General features: G+C 38.1%; 1 protein-coding gene across 1 annotated transcript in view; it reads right to left on the bottom strand.

Annotated features, from left to right (window-relative positions):
• Nucleotides 1-3,128: 3,128 nt before the first annotated feature.
• Nucleotides 3,129-24,365, bottom strand: part of ENPEP (glutamyl aminopeptidase) — an 86,400-nt gene continuing 65,163 nt past the window's right edge. The window contains exons 14-20 of the mRNA XM_080658401.1: nt 17,046-17,196; nt 15,640-15,713; nt 15,426-15,530; nt 15,167-15,337; nt 12,461-12,601; nt 5,144-5,222; nt 3,129-3,853 (exon numbers count right to left, since the gene is read on the bottom strand). Of these exons, the coding sequence (XP_080514527.1) occupies nt 3,701-3,853; nt 5,144-5,222; nt 12,461-12,601; nt 15,167-15,337; nt 15,426-15,530; nt 15,640-15,713; nt 17,046-17,196 (874 nt within the window). The 3' untranslated portion in view covers nt 3,129-3,700. The remainder of the gene's footprint in view (nt 3,854-5,143; nt 5,223-12,460; nt 12,602-15,166; nt 15,338-15,425; nt 15,531-15,639; nt 15,714-17,045; nt 17,197-24,365) is intronic.

Here is a 24,365-nt window from a genome sequence, read left to right on the forward strand (position 1 = left end):
AACATTGTTTAGGTTGGAAGATACTCAAGTTATTAAGCGAGCACTTGCATTCAAGTCCTTTATTGATGATGCTGACTTCTCTAAATACAATCTTTCCAACATGATTGCTATGGATGAAACTGCAGTGTTTATGGGCCAATCATCTCAAACAACAATTGAACAGCAGGGTGCCTCCTTAGCATACATTCCCTCCACTGCTTACGAAAGTGCACGTGTTTCCTGTATTTTGGCAATTCGCCTGGATGGCACTAAAATCCCACCTTTAATCATTTCTAAGGGCAAGAAGGAAAAGATTGAACGTGTTTTGGGCGTTTTTATTCTTGAAACTGAAAAAGCCTGGGCCACACAAGCAGTTATAAGGAAGTGGGTCAATTTAATGCTGCCGCTTGTTATGCGAGGGAGCCAAAGAGTCTGCTAGTCTGGGATGCAGCCAGCACTCACCGCGCTAAAGACATGAAGACATTTCTTCACGAAAGAAAAATAGATGAGATAATGATTCCCGCAGGAATGATGGCCTATCTCCAGACTCTTGATATTGCAATAAACAAGCCATTCAAAGACAATTTGTGCATGGAAATTAATGACTACATTGAAAATAGAATGGAGAGAAATCAGCATGGAAACTTTGTGAAACCTAAACTGCAAGAAGTTGTGACTTGGGTGAAGAATTCATGGGAGAAAATCACTGACAGTTGCATTGCAAATGCACTGCGAGCAGGCTACCTTGACAAGAAGTACTCATTTAAAGACAGTGCTATTGCTAAACATGAGAGATTTGGTCCACTGATTCTGAAAGAAATGGAGTCACAAGAAATTCACCAGGAAATTCAGGAATTGGATTGTTATGATGATGTTCCAGAAGATGATGACATGATTGTCATTGAATAAATGAGTAAATTCTTGATACTATAGGATTCAGTTTGTCTGATTTGTGTTGACTACCGTACCGTATACAGGTAATAAATTTTCTTTATTTTCATTTAACAATAAATGTGTACTGTATTCTTCTTCATGGAAAAATAAGACATCCCCTGAAAATAAGACTTAGCGTGTCTTTGGGTCAAAAATTAATATAAGACACTGTCTTATTTTCGGGGAAACATGGTACTTCACCAGCATGGAAGGTGAACTGTAAGAATGCCATTGCCTTCAACCCCACTGTATATTTCTATTTCCCAGACCTTCCTTGCTTGTCATACTTACATTCATCATTTATTATTTGAAGTTCTGGCTTATTTTATGTGGGTGCACAGCAATGATCTGAAACATAGGAGTAGGCTGCCTAGAGTGAAGGTAGTATCACTGGCCCTGCTTCTTGCTATATGACTTTGCTGATGATTTTTTCCAGTTACTTTTTTTAAAATTTTATTTTTTTAAATTTCTTTATTGATTAAGGTATTACATATGTGTCCTTATCCCCCCATTCCCCCTCCCCCCCCCTCATGCCCTCACCCCCCTGTTGTCTGTGTCCATTGGTTAGGCTTATATGCATTTGACCCAGTGATCCAGTTACATTTTTAAAGTTGATGGTTTTACTGTAGTTTAATTTTGGAAACAACACTCTAATTTCCCCCTGTGAAAACTGTGGCAAAACCAAATTGTACAGTAGCAAGTTGTGCTTGGCTCAGGTCTATTGGTCATCAGCCTTTTATTTTATTTTCTAAGATTTTTTAATTGATTTTTTTAGAGAGGGGGAAAGAAGAGGAACAGAGTGAGAAACACTGATGTGAGCGCAGAACATTGATCGAACTGCCTCCTGCACACTTGCTACCAGCGATAGAGTCCTTAACCTGGGTATGTACGCTGACAGGGAATTGAACTGGCAAGCTTTTGGTGCCCAGGAACACACCCAGCCAACTGAACCACACCGGCCAGGGCTGGTCATCAACACTTTGAAAACCAGACACCGTTTGAGAAGGGCCTGATGGGCCGGTGGAGTAATTAGGGTACAGTGTGCAGAGCTCTTTCCGTCGGTAAAGAGAACTAACCCGTTCATTCTCTATTTTAGTGCTTAAAATAAAATGGAACAGATGGACTTGTAGACAAGTTGAAATCTTTTTTACTTACCATCTTATATTTTTTCTTTAAAAAATTAATTTCTTACATACAGCAGAAAGATAAGCCATCCTACTTCCTTATTTGCATACTTGAAACACTACATAGACTTCAAGTGCTGGTTTGGATTGTGGTTAATTTGAAGTTAGAGTTTCAATCCCCATGAGCACACTGATGATTTCTGGTGCTGATGTGTTTTTTCTTCTGAAGTAATTAAAAATAATATTTTTAAAGTTTTGGTCTGGAAATCTCTTCCTTTTTATTTATTTTTTTTATTTCTCCCCAGACTATATTTGAATATTTCAGTTTAGCTGTGTGGATTGAGGAATGATAAGAGACAGCAGTAAGAAAGTTTGAGAGAACTCGATTAGGGCATATTATTATGTAAATAAAGTCAAAGTTAAGATTTTGATGGTTTTCCTGTGCTTCAATTACCATCAAGCCAATCTTAGATTATCTTATACTTCTGAAGGTTCCAATAAATTTAGATTTTCTAGAGATAGCAGATTGGATCATAGTAATTTAACCATCTTTTTTGCTTATTGGACTTAAATTGTGGATCAACTAGGCATCAAGTACCATATTAAACATAACTGATGTCTTTAATCAAGTTACGGATATAAATTTGATCCGTGCTATTCTGTATGGATTAGGATAGGGGTTTATACATAAATGTTACTATAAGAAGATGTATCTTCCGATATGCAGAGTCATGCTGGAGATATCCATGAGTTTCCTCATTTTCACACTTAGATTGTTAGGTTAGGTTGAAACTAAATTCTAATTCCATTTAGTTTTATAGAACAATCAGCCTTTGCTTCTTCCTGACCAGTTTCCAATTATTTCACCCTTCTCCTCTAAAATCCATGGAGCAGAGTTAAGCACTATCTTCCCTCTAATTTCATAGCATATTTAAGGGAGCTTTGCAGAGAATGGAACAAGTTGATACAGTAGCAAGCATGAAAAAGGCTGAGTTCTTGAATCATAGTTGCATTGTGCTAAATTATTTGGGGAGCACTGCAGCTGTTATTATTCAAGAGTAAAGTGACACAGAAAAACAACACATATTTTTTCAAGGTAATCATTCAGATTTATTTTAAAAAAGGAGAAGAGGGTTCTCGTTGATTTTATAAGAGCAATGGCAACAGTCAGCCATTTCTTTGGCTAATTCATACAATTCTTAAGTAAAATTTAAGCCCAGTTACTTTGGTAGGATTTAAAGGAATAAGACATATGTGAGTAAAATGGTATTAGATCTGTATAATTCTGAATCATAAAATGAAGTTTAAGATGGTAATATTGGTCCCTCAAATACTGGTATTCAAACTTTAAAAATCAATCAAGAGAAAAGATTAGTGGTGTTTCTTTGGCTCTAAAAATGTAAAGCTAAGACCAAATTGTTCTATTTTCACAGACTTAGATACAAAGAGTGATATTTAAAGACATTTAAAATGGCTATTAAATTCTCTTCCATTGGTAAAGAATCTCCTATGAAGTACACTTAGAAGAAATCCCTGAGTACATTCCTTAGATAAAGCAGTATCTGTGTTTAAGGTTCCCTCCACAGTGCTTGTAAATTGGGTCACCAAATGCTTAATATAGTAGAAACAAGACATTTACAAAATTAAAATGATGTTTGAACACCTTATCCACTCCTGGGTAATTCCAAAAACCATTCGCTTATACTCTTTCTATTTTGCTTTAGCCATTCAATATTGTTTTTCACTGTTTCCAGTGCCTGCTCCCTAGGTTTCTCTCCTGCTCCAGCTTCTGGATATTTCTTGAAGAAACTCTCAATCTATAAAAGAGGGGAAAATAATTAAGGAAATCATTTTAAGCACAATTATTCTTCTAGAATTTTATTTACAAAACTGGATTTGTTTGCTTCTTCCCTGGAAATTCAGTATCACTACACAACACTGAGATGCATCTTTTGGTCCATCATTTAGATTGAGCCTGCCTCTCAGAACAGCCATAATCATCCATGGCTTTTGGGACTCCTGACAGCACGTCAAGCCACTAGAGACTCCAACATATTGGGGGCGGGGGGGGGGGGGGGCCGGGTAGGGAAGGGCAGCATAATAGCAGTTGGCATGCCCATTCCTGCTTCTGCTGGTTTCTTTATTTTCCGTGCATGCCTCAGGGCAGTCCTTGGAAGATCTGATCTGTGGAATGAAGGCTTTGCTTAGCCTTTCATTCCTGGGGGCAGGAGTATTTTAATATACTTCCAGTTCATTTATTAAGTGAACTAAACAAATTAAAAATATATTTTTATTGATTTCAGAGAGGAAGGGAAAGGAAGAGAGAGATAGAAACATCAATGATGAGAGAGAATCATTGATTGACTGCCTCCTGCATGCCCCCTACTGGGGACCGAGCCCGCAACCCCAGGCATATGCCCTGACTGGGAATCGAGCCCGGGACCTTTCAGTCCACAGGCTGAGGTTCTATCACTGAGCCAAACCGGTTAGGGCTGAAAAAAAATTTTTTTCATAAAAAAAAAAAATCTTTGTTAAACCTGGTTCTATCCTTCCAATTTCCTCCAAAACTCTCCCCAAAACTCAACTCTAGTATTATTTACTATTTGCAAGAATAAGAACTACTTTGTTTCTTAACACAGAGAAGAATGTTAGCATTCCAGTATTTAATACACAGAAAATCCATACAATGTGCCCAACATGAATATACATTGTTTTCCCTCTGGGAACTGACATGTTTGAAACCTCAAAGCTTTGGGTTAAGTTTTGAAATTCCAAAACGATGAACTCTGAAAAAAAATCACATCTCGACCACCTTATTCCATGGTGAAATTTGCCAGGAGAGGAGAGACATGCTGTTCATGTGTTATAAGCAGGATGGTTTCACACAGACTTCTAAAGCTCTCCTTTCTCAGATTTCAAACTTTGTTTCTCGATTATTTGCATTTTTTTTCAGTTTAGAAAAAAATAGGTATACATTTAATTAGATATAGGAATTATTTCTTTATCCTTGTCTTCTCTGATCTTAATAGAGAAAATACCATCTCTGATTTTTAGAAAAGCTACTTTTGTCACTTCTGAGACGAGTCTAGAGGAATCTGTCCCCATACCTGCCAGAGCTGGAGTTCAGTGTTGAATGGCTCTGCTATTGTGACAATCCGGCCAAGGGTTCTGTCATTGAGTGTGAACCTGAAGAGCAATTTAGGGGAGTAAAAGGGAATATCAGTACACAGAACTTTTCATTTTTTCTCTGGATGCAAACATTTGCTTTTTATTTTATGGGTTTTTGTAAAAGTAATTTTCAAAGTGAGCAAAACATTTAATTTAAAATAACTCTATTCAGGAGAAATTCTTTGTAAACTCTGTACTTCTTTGTGTAGGTAGATTCACACCAACTCTCCCAGAGGTGGCAGACTGCTTGTTGTATTACCCAAACCAATTCTCCTTTCTTCTGTACACACGAGAACCCAGCTAGAGACAACATTTCTCAGCTTCCCTCGTAGCCAGGTGTAAACAGGTGAACCAATTATTGTCAATGGGACACAAGCAGAAGTGATATGTTCAACTTTCATCTCCTTGCTTAAGTGAAAGAAATTGCTTGCCTTAGAGCTCTTGTTTTTTTCCCCCCTCCTTTTTCTCCAAGTTTCAACCACACAGTTAGGACAAGGCCCTAGGATTCAACGAGCAAAACCACCTAACAACTTGGAATGCTCACTTCAGGAGACTAAACTGAATGAGAAATAATTACTTGTATCATTCCAGCTGCTGAATCTCTATGTTCTGTTACAGCGAGAAAACTCCATCACCTTTACGTTAACTAATATGCATCTTCCTGCAATTACAGATATTTGTATATAGGCTATGTTTTACTTTTGCTTTAGAAAAGCTTTTTAACTACTTGCATATTTTGGTTAGGATCTGTATCAGCCTGGCTAAGGAAAGAAACTTGAAGCTAAGTGCAAAAATAGAATATTATTTCTATTCTTGTACCTTTCATATTTTCTTTTTAAAGAGCAAGAATCACAAATTTTCTTACAGACCATAACACCAATGATTGTGATACAAATCAGCATCTCATAACAATTAACCACAGTATAAGAGGAAAAACAGCCACAAAAATGCATATAAAATGTGAACCACTGAAATGTTGGGAAAGGATAAAATAAAATATATTAATAGATAAAGAAGTCAACTATCAGTAGGAGAAATTTTACATTAAAAATGATTACATAGCAAAAGCAGAAACCAAAAAGATGAAAATGGGTCACATTTGTTGCATACACATTTTTCAAAGTTTTATACTAAAAATGCCATAAAAATAAAAGTCAAAATGTATTACTTTGTTGTAAAAAGAGCAAATATTTTCACTAAAAATTAAACCCTTTCCCTTGATCTGGTGTCTCTCTCAATTTCCTTTCTCTCACCTCTTCATTTATAGTCAAATATTTCTCTACAATCCTTGTCTCCATCTCCTTACCACTCATTCATTTGCTTTAATTTAGATTCTTCCACCATCATTCCACTGAAAAACTCCTTCTAGAGTTATTTTTAGATTTTATGCAAATAAATCTAATGAGCATTTTTTTTTTTTAGTCTTCAGTTAATCAAACCTTAAGTGGCATTTGACAAGGAACTATAATGTCCTTGTAACAATTTTCACTTTAGCATCTCAAAAGAGAATAAAAAACATCACATATATACCCTGGCCACGTGGGTTAGGTGCTTGGAGTATTGTCCAGTACATCAAAAGGTTGTGGGTTCCAGACAGGGTTCATACCCAAGTTTCGGGCTCAATTCCCAGTTGCGGCCCAAGAGACAACCCATCAATGTTTCTCACACTGATGTTTCTTTCTCTCTCCTTCCCTCTCTCTCTAAAATCAATAAAAACATATCTTTGGGTAAAGGTTTTTTGTTGTTGTTGTTGTTGTTGTTGTTGTTTTAAGTATCATTTATAAAAAACTGAACTTATTGCTCTTAGAACAAAAGCCCTGCAAAGCTTGGCCTTTATCTTTCTTCCTTTCTGATAGTAAGTACTAGTATTCAGCCAGGAACGCTTCACCCTCTGTTCACCTAGTTAACTCCTGCCCTTCCTTCGGAATTCAATGCAACATCACTTCCTAGGGAAGCCCTTCATCTCCAATTTCTCTGGTCTTGGTTGGTTTTCCCTTTATACTCCCTCAATGTGCTTGAACCTCTTCTGTTTGTAATTATTACAATTTTAATTATACATGTATTTGTGTGATTCTCTCCTTAGTATTGGTCTCCATCACTAGATTCTAAGATCCATGAGAACAAGGAACCCGAATTGTTTTTTCCTTACCATTGTATCTTAATGCCAAGCACAGTGTCTAATACATAGTTGATGCTGATAAGATTTATTGGATGAGAGAATTATAAATAAAAATTAGATATCAGGTTTCATGTATTATACTAGCAAAAATGTTTTAAAATGACAACACTGGCTACTGGCTAGGGCTAGAAAAATAGGTGAATTTATTAGTAAATATTTTCTGGGTAACAATTACTTCCAGTATCCTAAAGAAAATGTCAAGAACATTAAAAAAAAATGAAAAGATTCAGTTTCAAAGATGCCCATCAAAACATCCTATCTAATAAAAGAGTAATATGCAAATTGACCATCACTCCAACACACAAGATGGCTGCCCCCATGTGGTCAAAGATCCTGCCCCCACGTGGACACAAGATGGCCACCACAAGATGGCCAGTTTGGAAGGACCAGGTCTGCAAGGGAGGGCAGTTGTGGGCAATCAGGCCAGCAGGGGAGGACAGTTGGGAGGCACCAGGCCTGCAAGGGAGGGCAGTTGTGGGCGATCAGGCCTGCAGGGGAGGGCAGTTAGGGGTGACCAGGCCAGCAGAGGAGGGAAGTTGGGGGCGACTGGGCCTGCACGGAAGGGCAGTTGGGGGGGGGGGACCCAGGACTGCAGGGGAGAGCAGTTGGGGGGGACCAGACCTGCAGGGGAGGACAGTTAGGGGGGACCAGGCCTGCAAGGGAGGGCAGTTAGGGGCAAACAGGCTGGCAGGTGAGCAGTTAGGCATCAATCAGGCTGGCAGGGGAGTGGTTAGGGGGTGATCAGGCTGGTAGGCCAAAGCAGTTAGGGGCAATCAGGAAGGCAGGCAGGCGAGCAGTTGGGAGCCAGCAGTCCTGGATTGTGAGAGGGATGTGATTAGGGGTGATCAGGTAGGCAGGCAAGTGGTTAGGGGTGATCAGTTAGGCAGATGGCCCCTCACAGGGCTGGACCTGCCCCCCAGCAAGCAGTTAGAGGTGATCAGGCAGGTAGGTAGGATGGTTAGGGGTGATCAGGTAGGTAGACCAGTGGTTAGGGGCAATCAGGTAGGCAGACGGCCCCTCACAGGGCTGGACCTGCCCCCCAGCAAGCAGTTAGGGGTGATCAGGTAGGCAGGCAGAGGTGGTTAGGGGTGATCAGGCAGGCAAGCAGAGTGGTTAGGGGTGATCAGGCAGTCAGAGTGGTTAGGGGTGATCAGGCAGGCAGGGGAGAAAGGGGTGATCAGGCAGGCAAGCAGGTGAGTGGTTAGGAGCCAGTGGTCCTGGATAGCAAGAGGGATGTCCAACTACCAGTTTAGACCCAATACCTGTGGGATCAGGCCTAATCCAGCAGTCGGACATCCCCCGAGGGATCCCAGATTGGAGAGGGTGCAGGCCAGGCTGAGGAGCACACGCACTCCCCGCACCCCCCCCCCAGCCCCATGAATGAATTTCATGCACGGTGCCTCTAGTATGTATAATACGATTCCATTTCTGTAAATAAATAAATAAACAGCCATAAAAAATGACCCAAGAAAAAATCTTAGTGAAATTTTAGTGTGACAACAGGGTGGTAGAATTATGGGTGGTTTTTGCTTATCTGCATTTTGTACAAAACAACATATTTCATAATAAAAAAATAGGGACTTAGGGAGATGGGGTACTGGATGAAAGAAGGTGAAGAGATTAGCCAAAAACATATAAGCATAGCCCATGGACACAGACACCAATGTGGTAAAGGATAGAGGTAGGGGGAGGCTGGGACAGGGTGGAGGTGAATAATGGGGTGGAAAATGGGGGGCATCTATAATAGTGCCAACAATAAATAAATAAATAAATAAATAAATAAATAAATAAATAAATAAATAAATAAATGGATTTAAGAAAGGAAAGTTGCTGTCATGATAGCCTACAGATTAAAAGAAAGTCTGCTAATTACAGGTAAGAAAAATATTATTAGTAACCTTCCATAATTTCTGTAATATTTGTTGTATTTTGTTCTTAGAAGCTAAAAATTAAAGGATATATTTGGGAACTAACAATGAATGGATTGAATAAAAACTATAACTACCTGTATAAATATTAGAAGTATAAGAACAAAATATGTTCATTCCCAAGAAACCAGTACAACATAAAGTGTAACATTTAAGGAGAAATATGCTATATACTTATTATATTGATTACTTTTAAAACTAAAATAAGAATTTAATTATATCATAAATATTTTGAAATATAATTATATAAAAAATAATCTTCTTAGACTTAATATTTACCGAAGTATTACTGTTTCCCAAAATACATGATTTTGATACACACAAAACTTTTATTAAATTATTTTGCTTGTGAGATAGTGTTTAAATGGCTTTAGTCATATTCCATTGACTTAATATTTCAGCTATAGTCATAAATTAAAACCATACTTTTTCATACCACACTACTGATTTATTGGGTTCACCCAACTTCACAGTTTCATCTAAGAGTTTAGTGAAATAAATAAAAGCAAAGAATAAATTCTGAAGAATCTTTGGAACTTTGTGGTTAAGTCTCAGACTGGAAAGAACATTAGTGGTGTGGCCATCAATTGTCATAAAAATCACATGACAAAAACTTTATAAAAAACCAGCTTATTTATTTTAGAATGACAATAAATTACTCATAAAATGGAGGCAGTAAATCCACTCATTTTGAAGTCTGGAAAATGTTCAAGAGTTTAGAAATAGTTGGATAAAACTTGGCTAATTTATGTTTAATTTGACATATCCAATTTTAAGGGGATATTTATTTATTCAAACTGGCCATAATTAATATTGGGCATTGTGTGTGTGTCCAACATGTGGTTATTACATAATTTTATGCATTAGGCTATTTGAAATAATACCCAATGAGAATTAGATCACTAGGCTATGAGGAAATACTAAAAGCCTTGGGTGAGGGTTTTGGATCTAGCACTGGAAATTGTTTATCAATTAATTTTCTTGAAAAAAATTCAGTATTATGTCTAATAAATTTATTTTAAGGCAGATGGTTATGACTTTTTTTTTTGGACTTGTGCCTGTGGGTTTTGTTTGTTTGTTTATGACTTTTATGGCAAGTTAACACCTGATTTTATTTGTGTTTTGTTTTTAATATTTTTTATTGATTTCAGAGAGGAAGGGAGAGGGAGAGAGAGACAGAAACATCAATGAAGAGAGAGAATCATTGATTGGCTACCTCCTGCACGCTTCCTACTGGGGATGGAGCCCACAATCCAGGCATGTGCCCTTGATGGGAATTGAAACTCAGGACCCTTAAGTATGCAGACCCATGCTCTATCCACTGAGCCAAACTGGCTAGGACAACACCTGTTTTTTTTCTACTTCTTAATTTTTAAAGAGGAATAGCAATGAACTAATTTTTTAAAGTGAAAAATGCATTATTTGAAATAAATTACACAGAGCTATTTAAATAGGCCTTGAGAAATACTCTACTTAATAAACAATTTGCAAAATGAACATAATTTACTTATCTTTTCACAATAATTCAACAGTAAGCATTATTCTTTATCTACATAGGTTTCTTGCAGCATATACCAAAAAAGTTTTATAGTCTTTTCAATTAAAACATTGCATAATATGAAATGTTACCACCAGATAACAACATGTTCTGAATAGGTAGATGTATTAATTCTAAACTAAGTATTTTATTGAAACAACTAGAGGCCTGGTGCACAGATTCGTGCACCAGTGGGGTCCCTCGGCCTGGCCTGTGGGGATTGGGCTGATACCAGCTCTCTGACATCCCCCGAGGGATCCTGGGTTGCAAGAGGGCACAGGCCAGGCTGAGGGACCCCACTGGTGCATGATCGGGGCCAGGGAGGGACCACAGGAGGGCTCCAGGGCGAGTCTGGCCCGTCTCACCCAATCCCAGATCTGCAGGAACCCAGCAGAAAGCTAACCTACTGGTCGGAGCGTCTGCCCCCTGGTGGTCAGTGCGCATCATAGTGACCGGTCAAATGGTTGAACAAACTGTCAGACACTTAGCACATTAGGCTTTTATTATATAGGATTATAAACAGATGAACAAAGCATCATGTGTGCATGCTCATGCATCAATCGATCTTCACAGAGATGGATGAACTATTACAATCAATCATTGCAAGAATAGAAAAGGCAAAATATTATCACAAATAGTTAAAAAGCAATGTAGACTATCTTGGTTGAGAGCTAGAGATTTAATCTGGATCTTAGAAGAATAAGAAATGTGAATCATTCTAATGGCACTCTGGTGAATTGTAGTGTAGGAAAGAGAATACAAATAAAAGTTATCATCGTAGTTAATATTTCTGATAAGGCAGTCAATTAGGCAGTACTGAGGGGAAGTCAGATGAGATTAGAAGGGGATAAGAGAGGCTATTTCCTGGTGTGGAAATTATAGACAGTGAAGTTCTTTTGGTCAATGTTTTTATATTTGCTTGGGATACATAATCTATATTCTATTTTATACCCTGTAAAAGAAATATCTTTTTAATGGAAATAAGCATTAAATTTAGAGGATCAAGACCAAGAATGGTAATATTTCTTTTAGATGGGGCTGAAAAAATAAAAAATTGTGTAAAGCATCTCTTTAGTTAATTTGCTATTTTACATTATAAAACTCTTATTGCCTGGGAAGTAATTTCTTCTTAAGAACTTTTCAAAATACCTAAAGTTTAGTTATCTGGTCAAAGGAGATAAAAGCTATCATTCATATATGCTCAGTAGGATATAGGGCTCTAATGTGAACCTAGGTCCAGTAATTCTTTTTTAGTTTTCATTAAATATTCATTGAGAACTAAGTATGTGCCTGGCATTATGCTAGGTGCTATCACAACAGGCAGACTTATATTAACTTGTTTTAACCAAACTAAAAATAATGTGATTTAGGCATCTCTTCAGATTTCAGAATTCTATAGATCTGGTGGAAACAATACTTTCCAAAAAGAAATTATGCTGAAAATTAATTAGTATATTGCTTCCCTGGAAGGGGAAAAATCCATGATCCATTACCTCTGGTGACATGCTATTTCAGATACTGTATAGCTGTCAGAGAAAGTACAGTAAAGAGAAAAAGAATTGTAGGTAGTAACCAACAAAGAGCACACCAAAACATTATCTGATCATCCCACCTGTTGACTAGATATTCCCAGTTGAGCTGTATCCAATTCCAGGCCATGCTCTTCCCATAGCTGTTATATGAGATATATCGGATGACTGTAAACACATCCTGACTTTTAATAAGGTTTGAGTCCTTGAGCAAGTCCAAATACCTAAGAGAAGCCAAAAATTCAAAATGAACTTTTAATGTTCACCCTTAGCTGAATTCCAATAGAACATAGCTTTCATTCCTGTAATTCAATTCTTGAGGCACTAAGCAACAAACTTAATTAAATATGACAAATAAGAAAACACAATTTAAAATTTTCTAAAATATTTAACTGTTTTTTAAAAAAACAACCTATGATTTTTGAGGACTAGTGAAATGTAAGCTACAGGAACATTAAAACTTGAATTATTTTGAAAGTATTAAAAACAATATAAAAACACAATTTTAACTATTACTTATTTGTGACAACATGGGATAAATCTTATGACTATCATGCTAAGTGAAATAAATGAGATAGAAAAAAACAAGAACCATATGATTTCACTTATACGTGGGATATAAAACTGAAAGCAACAAATGAACAAACAAATCAGACAAAAACTCATAGACACAGACAACAGTAGGATGGTGACCAGAGGGCTCACAGGGTGAGGAGGGGTTGTAAAAGGTAAAGTGGGCCAAATATATGATGACAAAAGAAGATTTGACTTTGGGTGGTGGGCACACAATGAAATATACAGATGATGTACACTTGAAACCTATGTAATTTTATTAACTAATGCCACCCCAATAAATAAATAAATAAATAAATAAATAAATAACAAAAATAAAAAATAATAATTGGATCTATTGAATAGAAGCACTTTACTCACTTACAAGTATTAAAAAGAAGCCAGTAAGTTAAGAGAAAGTATTTATAGTCTAACCAGAGGCCCGATGCACAAAATTCATGCAGATGGCTCAGACCTCCCAGCCCCAGCTTTGTCTGGAAGGTTGTCAGAAGGTTGTTCTGCTGTTTGGTCTAATTAGCATATTAGCTCTTTATTATATAGGATTTTCTGTGGGATACAAATTGCCTTATTAGTTCTTTCATAGAATGTAAGAAACAAATTCCTAATATAACCTATGTGGTTAGATTGGTTTGCTATAATTATAGTATAATGCAAATAAGTCCAAATCAATAGGTTAAGTGACCAAACCAATAGATTTTTATTAAATTTATGTCATGGTTGTATCTAAAGGGAATATCTCAACATGCTGTAGACTGTTAACTTCCAGAAACTGCACTGGATTGGGGGCCCCTGAATGTTTGTGCAATATATATTTTACCCTCTAGTTCATAAGAGCCTTAGTAAGGCATCTAAGTACTTGCTAATTTTCTCATCAGATACAATCAGTACAATGCCATTCAAGTAATGGATCAATATGATGTTCTGTAGACTGTCAAGATGATCAAGTTCTTGGTGGACTATTTAGAGCAGTGAGCAGGAGAATTGACTGCTTTATGATAGTGTATTGTTGAAGGTGTATTATTGGTCCTGCCAGGTAAAAACAGTTTCTGGTAGTTCTTACAAATTGGTTATAGCATGGTAATTTATCATTTATATTCTGCCTCTCCCATAAACCTCAAGGATAGATATCATCTTATTCATTTTTAGCCCCACACTCTACCTATACATAAAAAGGACATCAAAAGATTTGGTTAAACGGCCCTAGCTGGTTTGGCTCAGTGGATAGAGCGTCAGACTTCAGACTGAAGAGTCCCAGGTTCGATTCTGGTCAAGGACACATGCCCAGGTTGCAGGCTTGATTCCCAGTAGGGGGTGTGCAGGAGGCAGCCTATCAATGATTCTCTCTCATCACTGATGTTTCTATCTCTCTCCCTCTCCCTTCCTCTCTGAAATCAATAAAAAATATATTTAAAAAAAAAGATTTGATTAAATGAATGAAGTAAGTAACTAAGAAATAATATAACTAAGCAAAAAAAAATGAATTAAGGCAGAAGTCAGTTGGCTTGTGGCATAGGTGTGGAGTAGAAGAAGATTCATAGATAAGCTTCAAGAAATCTTTGTACATTTTGAGTGAAATGTAAATAACTTTATTTGTGTGTATGCATATTGTGGCAGACACTCCTCCTCTGCTGACAGAAACTGGTTTTGTTCTGGGCTTGTTCTTGACTGTAGAAAAACTAGATTCGTACCCCAGCCCCAGAGTATCATGACTGACCCAAATCAGTAAAAAAAATTCAAGTTCATCCTACTCCACAAATGATTATGTGGTAGACCCAGAGTATGATCCAGAATGATCAAGAATGGCCCAGTTCTGGATAAGGAGGAGAAGTGGAGACAACAGACCTCTTAACATAAAAGACAGAGGAAACTCTTTTGCTCCTGTCCTTCTTCCATTCAACATATATGTATGAAGACAAAATGTTTGGAGCTCTGAAAGTCATTAGACATCCAACACGTTGAGGATGACAAAACAGAAAGGGAAAGAGCCTAGGTCCTCAATGAAAACTGAAAACTGTCTTCCTCTAGAATTTTTTCATATTAGATTACATTTCTTTACTATTTAAGCCACTATTACATAGGTAGTTTGTTTCTTGCAGGGAAAATAATTGTTGATAAATTTTCTTGGAAACTACTTTAATAGCATCTATAAGAGACTGTGATGCATAAACCAAAAAATACAATTCTTAGAAGTAAAAAAAGAAAAAGTTCTAATTTACCTTGACAGAATAGTAACATTCTTGATTGATGCTAATGCATACAGCAGCTTTTCTTTTTCTTGAGCTAATGGAGTTTTCTGATATTGATCAAGTGTGTAGTTCCATGAAGCCTCATTGCCAGAGTTCTGCATCCCATAACGATAGACCAGAAGCCTGAGATTTACAGGAATGCTAGAAGAATAAACAGTGTTTCAGAGATTTCCATTTTTCAATTTGCAGTTTAAAGTCTTCTGGAAATGAACACATGGTGAATAGTCACCTCACAGTCCCAGTGAGCCACTGCTGAAATAACTGGGAAGCGTTGCCCAAGGCTTCTTTGTCTCCCATCTTGCATGCGAACCCTAACACAGAGGCACGGAGTAACCTTAGAAAACAAACACACACAAAGCTGGGCCTTGAGTACTAGTCAACACATTTTAAAACACACAAACAAATATTGAATGGATATTAGTTTAAAAAATGTAAAAAATAACTTTGTGAGGTGGTCTCCAGTGTCATCCCATGCCAGAACATCTGCAACCGGCTTCACTTGACCTCGGAAGTATTCCTGAAATAAAAGCACCATGTACCATGAGTAACAATTCATTATTTATCAACAGTCTTTCAACTATTATAATCTATAGCCACCCTTCCCCCACACCATTATAACCTTTTTTCCTACTCGTTCAGAGAACTTTGGGCCTGTCATTAGGAAGGGATGCATTCAGTTCTTTATCACATTGCAATATTGCTTCAAGAAAAGAACATCCCGAACATTCTCTAGTGTTTTATCCAACTTTGGGTAAGCCTCTCTTAGCTTCCACTTCTTGTGAAATAGAATAACATTTGACATACTTGCTCAAGTACTGATGAAATAATAACATTATTTCAATATTTGTATATTGCCTTTCGATTTACAAAGGACATTTATATTAGATAATCTTTATCACATTACCATAGGCAGCCAAGTGCTGACATTCTTACTGTACAAAGGAAATTAAGACTCACAAATATTAAATCATTAGTCCAAGTTCTTTCATTTACTAAGTGGAAGAGCCAGAGATTAGAATCCAGAATTTGTTTAAAATTACAAGTGTCTTGCCAAAGTGCTACAGAAATCACAAAGCAAAGTATTTGTAATGATGACTATCTATATATATAAAAAGCCAGTGACCGGAACACCAGAACGACTGGAATGACTGGTCACTATGACACCCACTGCGGCCAGCGATTGGGGGGTGGGGCTGGCTGGCCAACCTCCCACGGCCCCTTCCCCAGCTGGCCCCACCCCTCATTGAACTCTCTCACTCCAATTGGACAATAGCCTTTGGCCCCTCCCCACAGCAGGCCTGGCCCTGTTGGGCCCAATCAGGGTGGGCCGGCCAGCCAACCTCCCGCCATCTCTTCCTCCTGACAGGCCTGACCCCGATCCACCCCAATTGGGACTAGGCTGGCCGGACCCCACCCATGCACGAATTCATGCACTGAGCCTCTAGTCTCATAATAAAATCTCAATGTGGAAATAACAGCAGAAATATAATGTTATATTTTGGGAAGAATGAATTCATTTTGACCTAAATGAATACAGTAAAAATAGGATCTAGTTAGTATCTATGGTTTAAAATGTTGCCTATTTTAAATGAAGTATTAATTATTTGGATTCCTTATAACACTAAAATATACCTTTAAGGGGTATATTGAATGAGAAATATTGATATATTTCAAGTTGAAAAAATGAACAGCATCTCTTTGCTTTGATTAGTAAAGTCATTGTACTTTCATTTGATTTCAATTGGCAAGGAAGGTATGTTTTTGTCTCCCAGGAGCTTCTTCTCTCAGAAATTTTCCTATTCTGCTAATGACCAAACATTTACTTTCATAAGGAATGCCATAACATCACCTCAATCACAGGGTATAGCTCTTTATCATCTTCAAACATGCTAATGATATAGGTTACAGCTGAAATAACTCTCTGCCATGGTAAAAAATCCTTTTCCATTTTGAGATACTTGGTCAAGTTCAGAGCCACCTTATAATTTAGAAGTTGAGCTCTAAGGAAGGAAAAACAAAACAGTTAATTAAAAAGAGAAATTAGTTTCTGTTTAACTGAAAGAACTAATATGGGGGAGAAACCAAGATGGCGGCATAGGTAAACACCTAAACTGCTGCCTCACACAACAATTTCAAAACTACAACTAAAAGACAAAATGGACATCATCCAGAACCCCAGGAAGGCTGGCTGAGTGGAAATTCTACAACGAGAAGGAAAGAGAAAAGCACACTGAGACTCAGAGGAGCTGCAGGAGGCAGAGGTACTGAGACACACATGCGGAAAGGACTGGCAACTGAGTGCACGGCTGTCTTTCTCGAGTGGGAGGGAGACAAAAGCTCCTGACTGCACTGAACTCCAGTTCCAGGTGAGACTCTGGGGACCCAGACTCATTCGGGAAGAAACTGGACTGTCTGGCAGTGGGTGGAACTCAAGGGTGGCTTTCTCTCAGAGGTGCTTGCAGTGATTACCATAGGACACTAAGACACAGGGGCCTATTAGGGCAGGGCTGACAGAAAACCAATGCTGTCTGCTCTGCCCTGAGACTCCATCGCATCCAAGCTGAGCACAGAGGCTTTTGCAAGTCTTCTCCCATAAGGGTGTCTCCAGCACAGAAGTTCTCCCAGCGTTAGACACAGCTGATCCTCACAGCCAATTGGCCTGGAGATCAATTCCTCCCAGTGATACCAACAACAACCAAGGCTTAACTACAACAAGACTGCACACAGCCCACAAAGGGGTGCACCAAGAGTGTCCACCTCAGGTAACTGGGGAGGCTGAGCCACTGGGCCCTATAGGACACCTAGCACACAAAGCCACTCTGTCAACTCAGAGAAGCAGCCAAAATGCAGAGACAAAGAAACAGATCACAAATGACAGAAATGGAGGAAAGCAAACGACCGGATATAGAGTTCAAAACCACTGTTATAAGGTTTTTCAAGAATTTTCTAGAAAAGGCCAATAAATTTAGCGAGACCCTAGAGGATATGAAAAAGGACCAACTAGAAATTAAGCATACACTTACTGAAATAAAAAATATTATACAGAGACCTAACAGCAGACTAGAGGACTGCAAGAATCAAGTCAAAGATTTGAAATACAAAGAAGCAAAAAACACCCAACCGGAAAAGCAAAAAGAAAAAAGAATCCAAAAATTTGAAGACAGTGTAAGGAGCCTCTGGGACAACTTCAAGCATACCAACATCAGAATTATGGGGGTGCCAGAAGAAGAGAGACAGCAAGATACTGAAAACCTATTTGAAGAAATAATGACTGAAAACTTCTCCCACCTGGTGAAAGAAATAGACTTACAAGTCCAGGAAGCGCACAGAACCCCAAACAAAAGGAATCCAAAGAGGACCACACCAAGACACATCATAATTAAAATGCCAAGAGCAAAAGACAAAGAGAGAATATTAAAAGCAGCAGGAGAAAAACAGTTAGTTACCTACAAGGGAGCACCCATACGACTGTCAGTGGATTTCTCAATAGAAACTATGCAGGCCAGACGGGAGTGGCAAGAAATATTCAAAGTAATGAATAGCAAGAACCTACAACCAAGACTACTCTACCCAGCAAAGCTATTATTCAGAATGGAAGGTCAGATAAAGAGCTTCACAGACAAGAGAAAGCTAAAGGAGTTCATCACCACCAAACCAGTATTATATGAAATGCTGAAAGGTATTCTGTAAGAAGAGGAAGAAGAAAAAATTAAAGAGAAAAATTATGAACAACAAATACATATCTATCAACAAGTGAACCTAAAAAACAAGTGAATTAAAAATCTGAGGAAAAGAATAATCTGGTGAATATAATAGAATCAGGGGCATAGAAAGGGAGTGGACTGATAATTTTCAGGGGGAAAGGGGTATGGGGGGTGCAGGAAGAGACTGGACTAAAATTGTACACCTATGGATGAGGACAGTGTGGGGGGAGGTAAGGGCAAAGGGTGGTGTGGGAACCGGGTGGAGGGGAGCTATGGGGGGAAAAAGGAGAAACAATTGTAATAATCTGAACAATAAAGATTTATTAAATTTTAAAAAATGACAAAAAAAATAAATAAATAAAAACCATAGGGGACATCCAAAAAAAAAAAAAAAAGATAAAAATTATGAACAACAAACACATATCTATCAACAAATGAATCTAAAAATCAAGTGAATAATAAAATTTGATGAACAGAATAAAGTGGTGAATATAATAGAATCAGGGGCATAGAAAGGGAGTGGACTGACAATTCTCGGGGGGAAAGGGGTGGGGGGTGCGGGAAGAGACTGGACAAAAATCGTACACCTATTGATGAGGACAGTGCCGGGGGGGCAGGTTGCGGGTAAGGGAAGAGGGTGGGGTGGGAACCGGGTGGAGGGGAGCTATGGGGGAAAAAAGAGGAACAATTGTAATAATCTGAACAATAAAGATTTATTAAATTTTTTAAAAAGAACTAATATGGGGACCATAAAATTCAATGTTAATGAGAATCCTTCTATTACATGATTAATAAAATGCATGTATGGTTGAAGCCTAATCAAAGAGATTTGCTCACAGCAATATATTTTCAAACGTCCACTATTAAAGTGGAAGACAGAACATTAATATATACATTCAAAAAAATTCCTGTGGCAAAATTTCAGATAAAACAAAAGCCACTTAGCTCTGTGGTTAATATCAGTGAATAAAAACTTTTAAATTTTAGTTTTATAAGTTAGTTATAATAGCCAAATACACCATTATAAATGTATCTTATTGAAATGATATGAATTTGAAATGAAGAGGAAACCTGAATAACAGTACTCACAAATCATGAATGCTTAAAACATTTCAAGTGCATTTATACTTCTCATAAGACATCTCCTTTTTTATATATTTACCAATAATAAGGTTAAATAAAAAGTGGATTTTGTTCCTCCAGGAAATTTGAAGTTACTTTTGACATTTCAAAGTTTAGAGAATCCAATATCTTCCTCCTTAAAAGAGATTCTAGACCCTTTTGAAATTCTTAGAAACCTGTCATGCTTCAATTTCTAGCCTAAATTTATGGGAATCTTGTTTTTCCAAGTTACATTTTGAAAGTTTAAATTAAAGAATACATTTTAAATTATTGAAATAGTAATATTGATGCACTGAGTGCTATTATGTTTGAGGTCATTTTGTGAATGAAGAATAATGTAATTATATCTTGACTTTTTCCTAAGAGCTTGATTAGAGGATGAACTAGCATTGGACAGATAAGTATAAAAATCTTTAGCATCATTTGATTTTTACTAATGAGATATGATACAGTTTTCTTTTCAGTTCAGAAAGCTGATTTCTCATTTCCTGATTTGATTTAGAAGGAGTTATACTTTGGATCATTCAGCTTCCCTTAGTAAAAATATAAATAATATTGATAAATGGAGTGTTTTATTGAGAATGTTTATTAAGTAAAAAATATAGAAGTTGTGCTGACATGTGAAACTTGATAATTTTCTAATTTTAATGATTTTCTATTTTCTTTGAGGATAGAGCAACAATTACATCTAATCAGTGTTTTCTTAGGATACTTTCAAAGAATAGTTGTTGCTCTAGGGATCAAATTAGCAAAGAGGTTAATGAAATTTTAGGAAGAATGGCAGATAATTTGGTCAGAAATCAAGTTGGCTGCACATTTCTGGCAGGTGAAAAGGTTAGAAGGGTCTTGGTTACAAGGACCAGAAGAATTGGGTAATTGGATACCATAAGTGGAAGGAGGGAATCTAATGATTCAAAAATTAGAGGTCCTGACTAAGTACTACTAGTATGTATTCAAATGTTGAAAAATCAGTATCTTGTCTTAGCACCTTATTTTTCCAGCACACTTGATAGCTTTGCAATAGTTCCACCTTGATATCACTCATTTTCTTTAAGTCTAAGTCATAAGATCAGAACACTGGACTGGGAGTGAATTTTTGATGCTTGATATTATAGATGATAATATTTTGAGAATTAAAATAATGTACTCTGAAACTCTTATGCATGGAATCGGTAGTATTTGATATGTCAGAGGAAAAGCAATACCATTTAAAACCATGATTCTCAAATTTGAACATATATCAGCAACATTGCAAAGTTGGTTAAGTCACACACTCTTGGGCCCCATTCCCAGAAATTCTGATTCAGTGGGTCTTGAATAGGGCCTAAGTATTTGCATTGCTCACAAGTTGCTAGGCAATGCTGATATTGCTGGGATTACATGTGAAGAACTGTGTTTTTTAGAACAAAGAAATCTATAGTGCTCCATCCTTACAACGTTGTGTTAGCTCACAGCTACCACCTTCTTCAGGCAATAGCCCTTGGCCAAATACATCTATCTTGCTTCTAAGAGGTTATGCAACCCTCACTCCTGACCATAAATCAATCGTCTGATTCAGGAATGCCACAAGCCAGCCTGGGTCCCTCTGGTTCCACTCTGTGGTACAACTCAAAGCTTCCTAGTAGAATCTGGCAAAGTTAGATTCCAAATGAGACCATATCTTTGCTCAGCTTTTCCCCCTGCCCCATCATGCTTCTTGTACTCTCTACCTCAAGCCAGTACTCTTCAGTAACCACATGTAAAGAAACCCCATTTCAGACTCTGCACCTAGGGAACTCCACCTAAGACAGCATTCTTACTCAACTTTGAGTCTCAAGTTCCATTCTTTTTAAATCCACAGCAAACAGCAGTCTGAAAGCCAGACTTGATTGAGAATTTTCTTTGTTCTAAAATCTTCCATTTACATAGTGAGAACCCAGCCTGAAGGACTCAAATCAGAATTTTCCTATAATTCAGAGTGTAGAGAAGATGGAGGCTGTAACTTAAAGTTCCCACCAGACTCAATGGAGAAGAGGACTAAGAGGCCCCCCTATCTCCGGCTGAGGCATGCAGGAAGTTTGGGGAACCTTATATCAAAGGTTTGTTTCTGCTTCTCTGGGTGTGACTTGAAAAGACTGCACAGTCCCCAACTCAGAGAAGCCCAGGTTTAGCATGGTGTCTTGGTAAGCATGGCTCTTGACTGGGGCAATAGAACAATTGAGAGAGGTGCCTCAGTGGATGGAACTGACCCACATTCATGAGCCTTCAGGTGGTGTGGAGAGTTTTGGAAAGTTCCCATGTATCTGGTCTCTTGACATTAACTTGCCAATTAAATTCAGATTTCTGGCTTAAAACAGTCTCTTTGCTATCAATTAGACCTCATTTGATCTCTCATTTTCCTAGTCCTTTTCTTAAAAAAAAAAAAAAAGACACACAAAAAAATGGCTGCTTGGCTGGTGTGCCACGGTGGTTGAGCATCAGCCCATGAACCAGGAGGTTATGCTTTGATTCCCAGTCAGGGCACATGCCCAGGTTTCAGGCTTAGTCCCCAGTGGGGAGCATGCAGGAGGCAGCGGATCACTGTTTCTATCTCATCGATGTTTCTATCTCTCTATCCCTCTCCCTTCCTCTCTGAAATCAATAAAAATATATTTTAAAAATAAATAAATAAATAAAATGACAAAGTTGATCATCGTGACATGGTTGATGTTCACCTGGAGGTCTTGACTTGTTAACCTGGCCTTCACCTTCCGTATCATTGGAGCCACTGGTCCTTAAATTCCAGCAACTGGCTGGAATTCTGTCTCATTGGTGGCTTAGGTGGTATGTTAAACTGTCCTCTGTGCCACTTTCCTCACCCAGAAATTCCTGCTCCCACTCATGGGTTTGTTAGCCAGCCTTCTGCTTTCCTTTATGTTAGTCTTGACCCATCCCCTGGCTTTAGCACACAGTGGGCTGCAGAGCACAACGTAAGCTATTGGAAAGGATAAAGCCTACTGCAACAGCTAGTAGGTTTTTTGAACAAAGGACTTTTTTCTGTCTCAGTTTTGGCAAGGCCCCAAAACTAGGCCCTTTGGCCTATACTCCAGAGTAAGATGCAGGTCCACCGAACTGGAGCTAACATGGTCAGGAACAGGTTTTGTGACCCTTTGCTAATAACACACCACCATCCTAATGAAGAGGTTGGAGTGGCTAAGGGGGAGAGAGAGACATTGTAGAAGAGGGCTTTTGGAGTGCTGTCAGTGTATTATGAGGTTGTTCCTTCATATCAAGCCTACGAAATGGGGCCTTTAATGGGAACACTTGAATAATTTTACAGGTGTATCCTAGAGCTTGGAGGCAGAGTGGTCTGGTGTCTTACACCCCGAGAAATCAATAGGATGAGAGGCCATGTCTGGCTAGTACTCTGATCTCAGAGTGAAGAGATGGGACTGCATGGGTGGCCTGTCCTTTCAGACTTTGTCAGGGCAAAGATTGGATGAATACATGCTATGGACCAGAGTGGGTCAGTGATGTTCACCTGCCCCTCAAGGTACCTGCAGGAGAAGCACCCTTGGCCATGGAATGGTGCGAGCGCACAAGGAGAAGAGTCAATGTTAAATGCTACAAGGTTCAGAGGAGCAAAAGCAGACTGCATGTTAGGAGTGTTCCTCCTTTCACCTGCTCTCCTTGCCTCAACACTAGAGGAACCAGAGGCAGCATAATGAGAAGTAGAAACTTCACACAGGCAAATGGAGAGGAAATCAAGCACGTTGTTCCTGGGGGGCTGGAAATAACTTTAAATGAAGTTAAAAATGTTGATGGTTTCATTGGGCTGGGCATATGATGAACTGAGCCTGTTTGGGAGACTCAAAATGACTGAATGAATTTTTACTGCCTATCTTAACTAATGTGTCCAGCTAGATATTGCATCTAGGGCAGTAAGAGTACTAGCTCCTCAAATCTGGAGACAGGGGAATCAAGAATACATGTATTTTTAGATGCATCCTTTCAGTCCTGCTTATGGAACATGATAGTTACATTTCTTTTTGAACATCTGAATAGATCTGCATAAATTCTAGTCCCACCACAGGCACTTATCTGTCTAACTACACATTTCTCCTTTATTTTCCTGCCTAAAGTTCCAGACTGGTCTGGAGCCATCACTAATAAAACTGGTGCAGTCTGTCCTTCTCTGAGTCCTGTTTTGCAGAAGGAAATCGGACAATAGCTCAATAGCTAAGGTCATAATTCAGGTGTTTTCTGGACTAGTTACTGTGTGATTCTTGATATTTTTTTGTTTTTCAAGTGTGTTTCACTTTCTTTTTTTCTGAAGCTCTTCAAAACGTTATGGGGCATGGCCAAGGAGCTGAGCAAATGTGAAA

This window comes from Plecotus auritus (genome assembly GCF_963455305.1).
Source record: "Plecotus auritus genome assembly, chromosome: 1".
NCBI classification, from domain to species: Eukaryota; Metazoa; Chordata; class Mammalia; order Chiroptera; family Vespertilionidae; genus Plecotus; species Plecotus auritus.